Genomic DNA, 12,833 nt, shown 5'->3' with positions numbered 1-12,833 from the left:
TGAGAACCATTGGTGCAAATTAGCAAGATTTTTATCCCTCTCTCTCTGGACTTATATAAAGCCTAAGGTACTTAAAAGATTTGGTTTCAAAACTGAAGGCAACTTTACATCCACTAGGATAGTTATAACCAAAAAGACAGATAACAAGTGTTGGCCAGAGTATGGAGAAATTGGCCCCTTTATACAATACTAGTGAGAATGTAAAATGGTGTGGCCACTTTGGAGAACAGTCTGATGGTTCCTCAAAAAGTTAACCATAGAGTAATCACATGACCCAGCATACACCCATGAGAACTGAAAACATGTTCACATGAAAACTTGTACACAAATGTTCATAGCAGCAGACAGAAAGTAGATTAGTGGTTGTCTAGGGCTGCGGTCAGTGGGAGGAAAATAGAGTGACTGCTGATGGATACAGGGTTTCTTTTGGGGGTGATAAAATGCTATAAAATTAATGGTGATAATGACTGCACAACTCTGAGACTATATTAAAAAACATTTGGGGCACCTGGCTGGCTCAGTTGGTAGAGCATGTGACTCTTGATCTCAGGGTTGTGAATTCAAGCCCCACATTGGACATGGAGCTTACTTAAAAAACAAAAAACATTTAATTGTGTAAATAGGTAAATTATGTGGATTATATCTCAATAAAGCTGTTATTTTAAAAGGCTGAAGGCATATGCCCAAATATTATTGATGGAAAATATATGTGATATAAAAACTGATGCAATAACAATAATCTGCACCTAAACCATAAATGATACTATCCTGGAATTGAGGGAGGGAAGAACAGGGCAAAAGGAGAGGTGTGAAATTCCTCACACATATAGGAAGTCATGAGACACTGAGATATTGTTTTACTCTTGATTAGAGTAAAAACTAAAATACAACAATTCATAGTATTAAAACCAAAATGTGTATCCTCCAAATCACTAGAAAAAATAAATTTGAAGGAATTACACTTACAAGTTAACTGTGGTTACCTCATTACTATGACACTATGAGTGATTTTTATTTCTTCTTTATACTTTCTTTTCCACATTTTTACAATGGGCTTATTTTATCTTTGTATGAGTCTGCTTATCTTTGTGACTCTGACTTCTCTTTAAACCCAATTTAATTTACTTATGCATTCATTTATGGTTAATTTTTAATAGGTTAATATAGTCAGACAATTTGAAATTCAAGATACAGAAAGTATGGTGAAAAGTCTCCCTGCCACCTTTGCACCTCAGCTCCCCAGCCACCACCACTCCAAGCATGGAATCTATAAATATTATCAGTTTCTTGCATATCTTTGTGGAAATACTTTATATATAGACTCTCTTCTGTCTTTTTAATACAAATACAGTTATATGTAGCGTTCTCCACTTTACTTCTTTTATTCAACAGTATATCTTGGAGACTGTCCCTCATCAGTATCTAAAAGTTTCCTCCTTTTTTTTTTTTACTGTTTTATTTATTTATATTTTATTTTACTTTATTTTTTCTTATTTATTTATTTGTCAGAGAGAGAAATCGAGAGAGTGGCAGGCAGAGGGAGAAGCAGGCTTCCTGCTGAGCAAGGAGCCTAATGCGGGACTTGATCCCAGGACCTTGGGATCATGACCTGAGCTGAAGGTAGACACTTAACTGACTGAACCACCCAGGCATCCCTTTTTTTTTTTTTTAACTTTATTTTTTTCATCATGATAAGTGTACTCTTTAATTCCCTTCACCTATTTCAACCATCCTCTCACCCACCTCCCCTTTGGTAACCATCAGTTTGTTCTCTGCAGTTAAGAGTCTATTTCTTGGATTCTCTCTTTTTTTTCTTTGCTCATTTATTTTGTTTCTTAAATTCCACATATGAGTGACATCATATAGTATTTGTCTTTCTCTGGCTGACTTAGTTTGCTTAGTATTATACTCTCTAGCTCTATCCATGTTGTTGCAAACAGCAAGATTTCATTCTTGTTATGGCTGAATAATATTCCATTATATATAAATATAAATACACACACACACACACCATATATTCTTTATCCATTCATCAATCAATGGACACTTGGACTTCTTCCACAGTTTGGCTGTTGTAAATAATCTTGCAATAAACATAGGGGGCATGCATCCCTTTGAATTACTGTTTTTGTATTTTGGGGGGGTAAATACACAGTTGTGTAATTAATGGATCATAGTGTAGTTCTACTTTTAATTTTTGAGAGTTTCCTCTTTCGTTTTAATGGTGATCTACTCTAAAGATTTACCATAATTCATTTAGCCAGTCTCATATTGACAGATTACTTTTATATTTGGCAAGAACAAGAAAGTAATTTTGGAGAATAAACTAAAATGTTCTCAAATTCCACTCCCCCTCCCAAAAAAGGTATCACCATTGTTTTAAAGTCACAAACTCTTTTTGACAACAACTATTGGAATATTGCTGCTTTTTGTATCTAAAGGCCTTATGACCAGATTAGAGAGACACAGCAACAATTTTATTGAAGCAATTTTATAAGCAAATACATTTTCATTTCCCTTTTCATTCTCTATTCTTTTAAGTTTCTAGGTATATGTAAAATAATCAACCCAATATTTATGTCACCATATTTTAAATTACAGTAGCAATGTAGTAAATGTGCATGTTCCATGGACAGAATGGGAATTGATCTCATCATCATCAACCATCATCAATCACAAATACTTATTTTTTTATACCTTGTCTTCAGGATTTATGTTAGGCCCTACAGTTCTCTTTATATGATGCCTTTAAAATCAGGTTTAAGATAAATTTCATCTCTTAGTCTCCCAATTAAACAATGCATTCTTCAAATATTTTTCTTTTGGATTCAGTGATACTTAACTCTCTTTGTTCTGCATCTATCTTTTAATCTCAGGCTCTTCCTACCCTTAAGTGTTCTTTTCTTTTTTTTCCTTTTCCAAGGACCTCTCTTCTGTGTGATCACTCAGTAAGCCCAGTCACTCTCCTAGTTTACCCATCATCTCTACATTGGGGATTTCCAAATTTATGGCTCTCTCCTAACTTTGAAGCCTGTATTTCTAACTGCCTACTAGATAGTTCCACTTAGTACCCCACTAATACCTTAAATTTAACATGTCTAAAATAAAAAATTATCTTACCAGGTAAACCTGCTCCTCTCTGACTACATCTATTCATATAGTACAACAAAAATTTATTGAGTCATGGTTCATACACAAGTCATGGTGCTAAGCTTAGATTCTACGCAAAAGATTCTTAGTCTAGAATAGCCAGCAAGACTTGTATCTTTGTTCATACCTCTATTATAGCACAAAAATTTTATTTTAACTAGCAATGATAGACTAACCAAGATAAATAAAAGGTAGCAGTGGAAAATAAGATTAGAGTGGATGATTGAGGTCAGAATATAGACCTTCAATTGTAGGCTAATTATATCAACTTTATCAACTTAATTCTGTACAAAATGGGAAACTAGGCAGTTTTTGAGCAGGAGAGTCTCTACATTCCATTTTCAGATGATGAGTCTGGCTATGATATGTAAAATGGATTTAACTGGGGAACTATTAGAGCATGGGAAAAGGTTACTATAAATCTATGAAACAGGATTTGAACCTGAACACACACAGTGAGAGATTCAAACCCAAGGCTTTGACCAGCCTATAGAGTTTTGTCTCAGAATATACTTCTGTGTTTATCTGGTTTCAGTTTCACAGACACTAACCAGTCCTGAATGCCCCACCCTGCTTCCACAGTTTTTTAGGATCTAGCTCAAAAACTTTCAGGGAACAATTTCCCCATTTCCCTCAGCTAAAATGAACTGCTTCCATAGCATTTTATCTGTAACTTCCTGGTGCCATTTAGTCATTCCTCCCCCACCAAGCTATAAAATCCTCGAGGTAAGGGATTATACATTATTTATTCTGGTTTTCTTCAAATTTAGCACACTGCCTGACACATACTAAGCTTCCTATATAAATGTTGAGTTATATTGGCACAGTGGAAAATGCACAGGTTTTTGGAGTTAGACAGACTTAAGGACTAAATTGCAGATTAGCCATTCACTCATTAGCTATATGATCATTAGCTAGCATTTAACTTTTCTTAACCTTCATCATGTATAAAATAAAAATCCTTGCAAATTGTTGTGAAGCTTTGAGAAGCATCTAGCAATGTACATGATGCATAGTGGATATTCAATAAATAGTAGTTATAACTATGGGTCCAGGAGTTTTTGGTTTTTGTTTTTTTTAGTCTCAGATAAAATAGTAGCAAGTTTTTTGTACAGATCATATTCATCAGAGTTTTTATGTCTTCTTTAGGTTAACTATGTTCAGTTATGACTGCTCTTGGTTGAAGGAAAATTAATGTACACACTCAACAAACAATTATGAATGCCTACTACATGCTAAAGCATTGGGTATATAAAATTGAAGAAGGCATGGTCAGGAAAGTATTTCAAAGTGCTATTAGGAACAGGGCCTCCTCTCCTTGTCTTTACTATCCAATAAAGAAGGCTATTGCTGAGTTTCTAGGACTTATATGAGGTACCACTCTGTTACATTATATAATTTCATACTTCATTAATTCAAAAAACTTATGTTTTTTGAACATAAGGTCTGTGGCACATTGTTGATACAGAAACAAAAAATTAAGACGGACAGTTGTTGGAGTACCTGGGTGGCTCAGTCGGTTAAGCTGTTAAGCATCTGACTCTTGATTTCAGCTCAGGTCATGATCTTAGGGTTGTGAGATCAAGCCCCGCATGGGGCTCCACGCTGGAGCCTACTTAAGATTCTCTCTCGAGGCGCCTGGGTGGCTCAGTCATTGAGTGTCTGCCTTCGGATCAGGTCATGATCCCGGGGTCCTGTGATCGAGCCCCACATCGGGCTCTCTGCTCACGGGAAGCCTACTTCTCCCTCTCCCACTCCCCCTGCTTGTGTTCCCTGTCTCACTGTCTCTCTCTCTGTCAAATAAAGAAAATCTTAAAAAAAAAAAAATTCTCTCTCTCCCTCTGCCCCACACCCCTGCCCCCCAAAACGGAACAGTTGCACTGAGTACCTTCTCCTTGTTTTACAAAACAAGGAGGAAGAGTATTACTGAGTTTCTGTGCCATATATGAATTTCTTTTTTTTTTTTTAAAGATTTTATTTATTTATTTGAGAGAGAGAGAATGAGAGACAGAGAGCACGAGAGGGAAGAGGGCAGAGGGAGAAGCAGACCCCCCGCTAAGCAGGGAGCCCGATGCGGGACTCGATCTCGGGACTCCAGGATCATGACCTGAGCCGAAGGCAGTCGCTTAACCAACTGAGCCACCCAGGCGCCCCATATATGAATTTCTATAGCACTATAATTCCATCCTTACCTATACAGACTTCTGTAATGAAACTGCGTAAAACCTGATAAAATGATCCAGTCTTTTTTATTTCCTATGTTACTTTTTGGCTTGTGGTCTTGATTTATGACAACTTGAAGATTTAGTCATCCAGGTGCCAACAATCTGGTAAAGAAATAAAAGGCAGGTTGCAAGCTCATTAAACTCTTCTGGACCTTCACCAATTTAAGTTAGAGCTATTTAGTAACTACTAACCTTATTGATAGTCCTTTTTTATTTCTGAATTCTTTTAGCAGTTCAAAATTACCCATTCAGCCACCTCATTTATTTATTAATAAAGCTAAGTTCTAAATTGTATATATTTATAGTCTGTCAAACCCTTTGGTTGTGAACTGTAGTTCATCCTAGAAAATTCTGTAACTTAACTGTAATTTCATTGTAATTATATTTATAGAATCTTTGTAGAATCACAGTTAATATGCAAAATATTTTAATTCATAGTGAACAGCAAGTAACCACTTCCCCAAAATACTTCTCCTCATAGGTTTACTCTTCTCCTCTTGCACTTGTTTTACTCTTACCACAAAACTAATTGATTAAGGTGCCCTTGGTTATAAAATATGACCCTATCTGAGATTTTTTTTCATATAATCCTAATTAACATGGTCATTCCTTTGCTTCCAAAATAAAGGAGAATTTGGATATATGACTGCATGAATTAAAGAACTATCTTCCACTAGTCACAGTTCTGTAAATGGTACAAAGATCATCTGAAATCTAGTACAGTAATATTATTTCTACAGAGGCAGGGAAAGCTACAATAATTGCTAAATTCAGAAGCTGCTAGTTAAGCAGTTTCACAGGCTGCTCTCATCACCAAAATGCACACTAGATCTGTATTGTCATACCATTTACTGATTTTTGCTTAAAAAAAAATAAATTTTTGATCAAGGTCAGAAAGCTTCAGAATAAATAAAGACAAGGATCCTGGCAGAATGTTAAGGTTGAAGGCACACAGGTTTAGGCCTGGTTAAAAAAATCAGACACCTTAATACTGCATGAATGTATCTCCAATATCTGAATAAAACCTTTAGATACAGCACTTTCTGGGTAGACAAGTGGCTGCTGGGGGTGGGGGGAATGGGGAAGGACTACTCAAGGGGGACTGACCTTTTTGGGGTGATGAAAATGTCTTGGAACTAGATAGAGCCGATGGTTGCACACAGTGAATGTACCAAATGCCACTTAATTGTACACCTTAAAGTGGTTAATTTTACATTATGTGGATTTCACATCAATTCAACAAAAACAAACTTTTTAAAGGAAAATTGAAAGATACAGGATCTTCTGGCAGAAAGGGACTTTACCTCGTGAAGGCCCCAAAAGTACAATACCAGCAGGGAGGTCGGTTAGGGTCACTCCCACTTCACAAAAAGCTGTGTGGACAGTTTACAGAATTCCCTCAGGCGGACCCTAGTTTCAGTAATAGCCAATTAACCGGCACCATCTTGAACTCATTTCGGTGAGAATGAGAAAGCGGCAAAATATTCATCAGAATCTTCTAAAAAGCCGCACCGCCGGTCATCTAGAAATCCCTTAGGTGCAACAGAGAACACGAGGGTGGAAACAGAAGCCATATTTTTTTTAAAAGGTTTTTGTCGCGGGGGACGGTACCAGTAAGGATTCAATCATCTTCAAACATTATATTTAAACCTAGGTGCTTAACTATGACAGATGCTTCTGTCAGTCGCGCAGCATCTCACAGCGAAATGCTTCTTTCTGTGGCGACGAAGCTTTGAACAAACGCCCACCGCCATACCCATCCGCGGGAAAGCTCCCTCCACCAGCCGAAGAAGGCGGAACTTCAGAGGGCACTCCCGCCAAACAGCGCGATCGGCGCCGCTGAGCTTCCTGGGAATTGTAGTTTTAGTTTCCCCATCCATCCCTATTGTTCAGATCGGTATGGAGTGAGCCAGAAAACTACAACTGCCAGAGTGCTCCGTAAGGGCGAGTAGCCGCGGCGGTGACGACTGTGGCGGAGAAGGCCTGGAGGGGCTCTGCGTTCTGGAGTGGCGCTGCTTGGGCGGGTGGCAGGTTGCAGGCTGCTGGCGCCGCTGCTGAGGAGAACGGAGAGTGGGTTCGGCGTTTCCCGTCGGGGTCCCAGCAACGATGAGTGCTGCCAGGGAGTCCCATCCGCACGGGGTGAAGCGTTCAGCCTCCCCAGACGACGATGTAAATAACAATGGCGGAGTGGATGAGGGTTGCGGCCTACTAAAGGCTGGGGTAGGCCGGGAAGGGGGGTTTAGGAAGGAGGAAGCGCCCGAGGTGGCCCGAAGAGGGAGGGCCGAGGTGCGGGAACCAGACGAATGACTGGGAAATGTCTCCTTTCTTTACTTAGGGTCTGAAGGTTTGAAGAGGTTTACATCCTAAGAGCCAGAGACCTGCGTAGGAAGGGGGTTGGAGGAAGGAAGTACTGAGAGGGTCGGGAAGCGTATTTCGGGGCTGATGAAGCTTCGTCGTCGGGCCTTTCTACTTAGGATAGGGATGTCAAGGGCCTTCCTGTTGGAGGTTTAAAATGCTCCTGTGACAATGTCAAGGTGTTGGTGCACGTTTGGACAGATTTTTCCGGCCGGAATTATTTTCACAGTGTACTATTAAGGGTAACCCGAGAACAGTATGGAACCGAAAATTTTACCAGGGGAGGCATTTCGTACTGACGCGTGGTGATGAGGTCTAAGATGTTGAGACCTAGAAGCCCATTTTGATTTCAGCTACCTTCCTCCTCTTTCCCCCACCCCAAGCTTGTCAGCTTAAATAGCAAACCATTCATTCCTTAAAGTAACCCATTAAATATTTACTGCTATGCTAGGTGTTAGGAATTCAAAGATGAGTAAGTACGGTACTTATCTTAGGTCTTTTTGTATATTTGTCCTAGCTCTTAGCGCAGTGTCATGGAGACTGCAGTAAACGGAAAACTAGGTCCTTCATACAATGGATAAACGCCACGGAAACGTTGATTGAGAAATTTTGGGGACGGGTAGGTGGGGGCGTGGAGAGGTCATCTTTAAGGATGATAAAAGAACATCTAATTTTTTTTTTCAGTTATTGTTTAAAGCACTATTAATTTCTGAATATGTAGAGTTCTTTATAGTGCAGTTCAATGCCTTTCATAATACCTTACTTTGTGAACCGTTAAAAGCTCACTAAAGACTGCTAGTGCATAAGTTGTATAAGACCCACCCCTCTTTGGATGGGTGGTGGGGTTAGGAAAGGAATACCAAGATTCTTAAATTGAATTTAACTCTGCAGAAAGAATAGTAATCAGGAAAGATTTGGGAATGAATAATTATATAGTGAGATTTTTGGTGCCCTCTGTTCTTCCCTGCTACTGGCTCTTAGATCTTTTCTTGTTAATATGGTAATCCAGTACTTGTTAGGCATTTATCTAAGGCATGTGAGTAACCTGGGTGCCATTTTAAAAGCTATTACATTGTTTTCCTCCTGGTAGTTAACTGTGACTTGATTCCTAGAATGTCAGGCATCTGTTTTGCTAGACTTAGAAATATCTTTTAGCTTGACGGAAAACTCTTGATGTTAGGTAATTTAACAGAGTTAAAGGGATTAAGTAATTAACTCTACAGCTTCTTTTGGGATCGGTTTAAGATGACCTTTAAGACCTTTTCCAATCTTATAAGCATTCTCTTTTGAAGGAGATGGTTATAGTTGCAATTCAAGATCAGGTCCTGCAACTTTAACATACTATCTAAAAATGATTATGTTGCTAATTTAAAGTGCAATAGAGTAACTTGTCTTTTGATAGTGATTTTTTTTAAATCAGTTAAATGTGACTATTACTTTTACTGGTAATTGGGAGTTATCTTTACTTGTTTTAAAAACATTTTTAAATACTATATACAAAATTTAAAAATGTTTTTGAAATATACATCTAAATTGTAGAAAATCAATTATAATTGAAGTTGTAATTGGTCATCAATTTCTAATGAACATACACTGCATGTAAAGGATAATCGGTTTTTTTGCCTACTGATCTCACATATTAAATGGGGATAAGAAAGCATTTTGAAAGATGTTAGAAGTAGGGGACACCTGGGTGGCTCAATCGGTTAAGCGTCTGCCTTCAGCTCAGGTCATGATCCCAGGGTCCTGGGGTGGAGCCCCACGTCAGGCTTCCCTGCTTATAGGGAGTCTGCTTCTCCCTCTCCCTCTGCTCCTCCCCCTGCTTGTGCACTCTCTCTCTCTCTCAAATAAATAAATTCTTTTAAAAAGAAAGAAAGATGTTAAAAGTAGATATTAAACATGGAATCCAGCTTTAAGAAAATGCTGACGGTGTTAGAAGTAAATTCTAAGAGTTACTAGGGTATGTATTCAGGAGGAGGTAAATTGACTACAATTCTATAGTAAAATGTATTAAGGGTAACTTAAAAATGGTCTCATTGGTTTCATTGGAGTGGAGAAATGAAAGCTATTTTTTAGAGAGTAGGAGAGAGAGGAGGTTAATTTTAGTAACTGGTGGAGACCCTCTAAGAATTTATCAGGCACCCATGTGCTTTTGAGAATGCAGCACTTGGGCTGTTGTATGCTAAGGTCTTTGAAAGAAGAACCAGAAGGACTTCATGACTGGAAAAAATACTAGGATTAGATATTGTAAATGATAGGATTATTTATGTAAAGACATTGGAAGATATTTGCTCTTTTAATAGAAATAGAGAGTTTGGGAAAGTTGGCTTTTAGACATTTTGTTTTTAACTTGATTCCATAACTTTATAACTGTAATTCATAAACTACTTTCACATATTCTATCTCATTTGGTCATGTACAGTATGATGTGGTAAGAGCAGAGAACTTAAGGCAAGAGGATCAGAGTAAGTCACTTAAACTTTTAAGTGACTTTGCCTCAGTGTTCTTATTTATTAACTGGACTCTTGAGAGAACATATGAGCAGTCATTTGTAAGTTGTAAAACACTGCAATTCTTAGGTGTTGTTATTTTTAAGATAGTCTTTTAAAGAAGCTACTCTGTGTAGATTAGGAATGAAAACTAAGAAGTTAAATGCCCTGTTCAGGCTCAGAGAGCAAGTGATTTAGTGAGAATCAGAATTTGACCTTCACTAGTACTTTATTTTTTTTATTTCTTAACTATGTTCAGCCAGAAATAGTTAAGTACTAACTGGCATATTAAAAAAAAAACAACAAAACAAAAACAAAAAAATAGATACTGAGTTGTCAGATGGAAAGAAGTGGAGATTTGGAAGTTAGGTAGCTAAAATCATGAAAGCATATAAGCTTCCCACCAAAAAGAATTTAGAAGAACCACAAGTAAGTGTCCATTGTTGTACAGCTACTTAATTTTTTTAAATTTATTTTTATTTAAATTCAGTTGATTAACATATAGTGTATTACTAGTTTCAGAAGTAGAGTTCAATGATTCATCAGTTGTATATAATACCCAGTGCTCATTACATCAAGGGCCCTCCTAAATGCCCATCACCCAGTTATCCCACCTCCCCACTCCCCTCCCCTCCAGCAACCCTCAGTTTGTTTCCTGTAGTTAAGAGTCTCTTATGGTCGGTCTCCCTCTCTGATTTCATCTTACTTTATTTTTTCCTCCCTTCCCCTATGATCCTCTGTTTTGTTTCTTAAATTCCACATATAAGTGAAATCATATGATAATTCTTTCTCTGATTGACTTATTTCACTTAGCATAATACTCTCTGGTTCCATCCACGTTGTTGCAAATGGGAAGATTTTTTTTTTGATGGCTAATATTCCAGGTACAAATACTTTTAACACTCATATCCCTAGAGAAATGGTCACCATTGTTTTTTGTATTTTCTAAGTCTTCTACAGATAATTTCCAAAAGAATAAAAATAGTGAAAAACAATTTTATTGAAAATTTTAATGTGAATCTAATCATAGCAAACCCAAATTTCTGTTACATGGCTTCCTGATTTTCATGACATACATACCCAAAATGGTTAGCATCCTCTGAATACAGTTAACTGCTTGTCAGTTGTGTGTAAAACTGGAACATATAATTCCAGATTACAGATAATTTCTAATAGATTTTAGCTTTATCATTATTTGTAGTTCTAGCATTTGCATCATCAAAATATAATATGAAGAATTTAAACCTTAGTGCTCATAATTTTGTGTTGAAATGGGGTTTTCATCTTTGCTCCATAATTGCAAAACATTTTCATTTTTAGATTATAAACTGAATTAGAATGATCAATCCAATGAATGTTTTCTTTCTACATTCCTTCCAGTCACCTTTGTATATACATCTGCCTTTAGCACTTGTCCAGTTTCAAATCCTATCAAGTAAATATTGGTGTACAAATATAAAAGATGAAGCAGTCACACATTTTTTTTTAGAAAAACAGGATGGTCCAGGCTCTTACAAGATGAAGTCTCCCTGTTGAATGACTTTCTAGATGAGCGTGCCATATTTTTTCTTGTCTTTTTTTTTTTCTTTGTCTCCTTGATCCCTGGGTTGGAGAAAAGTCATAGTGTTTCAACATCCAAAAATTCAGTCAAGATTTTTGCGTATACAATTAATTTTGCCATTATTATTAGTTTAGGGTACACTACCTATCATTTTGCATTCACCTTATTCATCTAATAATTGTTAAATGACTTTTGCCAGTTTCTGGTTTTTACCCAGTTACCATTATGGGTAGAAATGAAAAATTCTGGACTCTTAATTGTGTCCATGAAAGCTAGAAGCATACAATGGAGGAGTGACGTCTTCTTGAAAGATGATGCACTACCTTGGACAGTAGGTTGAGAAAACTCATCTACCATTTTTCTGTTTCCTTATTTTAGTCACTTTTAGCATAGTTGGCAATAACTAATAAATCATAATGAAATATTTCCTACATTTGTTTCAAGATGTAGGGAAAAATATCACTAGGACTCCATAATATTTCTTAGATTTGTAAAAGGGCTCAATTGATAATTACAAGGTAGAATGAGTTTTACTCTTTTAAAATAAGTTTTCTCCTCTTTCTGTTTTCTCTTCAGAAGACCTTCAAGAAAGAATAAAAGTCTTAACATATCAATCCTTAAAAATAACTAGAACTGCACAAAAAAGAAACTGAAAACCTAAAATTTGGTCCATTTTGTGTTCCATGGTCCTTTATCACTAAAGCCAGACTAACTTTTAAGTAACAACTGTGGCAGCCTCTGGAATCCTAGGTACTCTCGGGCCTCGCAAGGCTCTAGGATAGTAGGTCTCAAAAGTGTGGTCCTCACATCAACATCAACAGCATCATCATCACTTAGGAATTTGTTAGAAATGAAACCCTTGAACCCACCCCAGACTTACTGGATCTGAAACTCTTGGGGTGTAGCCTAGCAGTTTGGGTTTTAACACACCCTCCAGGTGATTCTGATAAGTGCAAACTTTAGAATCAAAGCTCTGGCTGCAGAAGAAATAAAGGATTCTGCCTTGAGGTAACAGAAAAGGAGTATAATTGAGTATAACGTATATGCTTAACT

The 12,833-nt window shown here is 37.2% G+C and overlaps 1 protein-coding gene across 1 annotated transcript in view; it reads left to right on the top strand.

The window, feature by feature from the left end:
• The first annotated feature begins 7,342 nt into the window (after positions 1 to 7,342).
• The window catches only part of C11H11orf58 (chromosome 11 C11orf58 homolog), a 12,005-nt gene continuing 6,514 nt past the window's right edge, over positions 7,343 to 12,833 (top strand). The window contains exons 1-2 of the mRNA XM_081798517.1: positions 7,343 to 7,562; positions 10,402 to 10,416. Of these exons, the coding sequence (XP_081654643.1) occupies positions 7,482 to 7,562; positions 10,402 to 10,416 (96 nt within the window). The 5' untranslated portion in view covers positions 7,343 to 7,481. The remainder of the gene's footprint in view (positions 7,563 to 10,401; positions 10,417 to 12,833) is intronic.

The sequence above is a fragment of the Leptonychotes weddellii genome, chromosome 11 (genome assembly GCF_054177405.1).
Source record: "Leptonychotes weddellii isolate Sample4059 chromosome 11, ASM5417740v2, whole genome shotgun sequence".
In the NCBI taxonomy this organism is placed as follows: Eukaryota; Metazoa; Chordata; class Mammalia; order Carnivora; family Phocidae; genus Leptonychotes; species Leptonychotes weddellii.
Note: the sequence above shows the minus strand (reverse complement) of the source record. Positions and strands in the feature narration are given on the sequence as shown.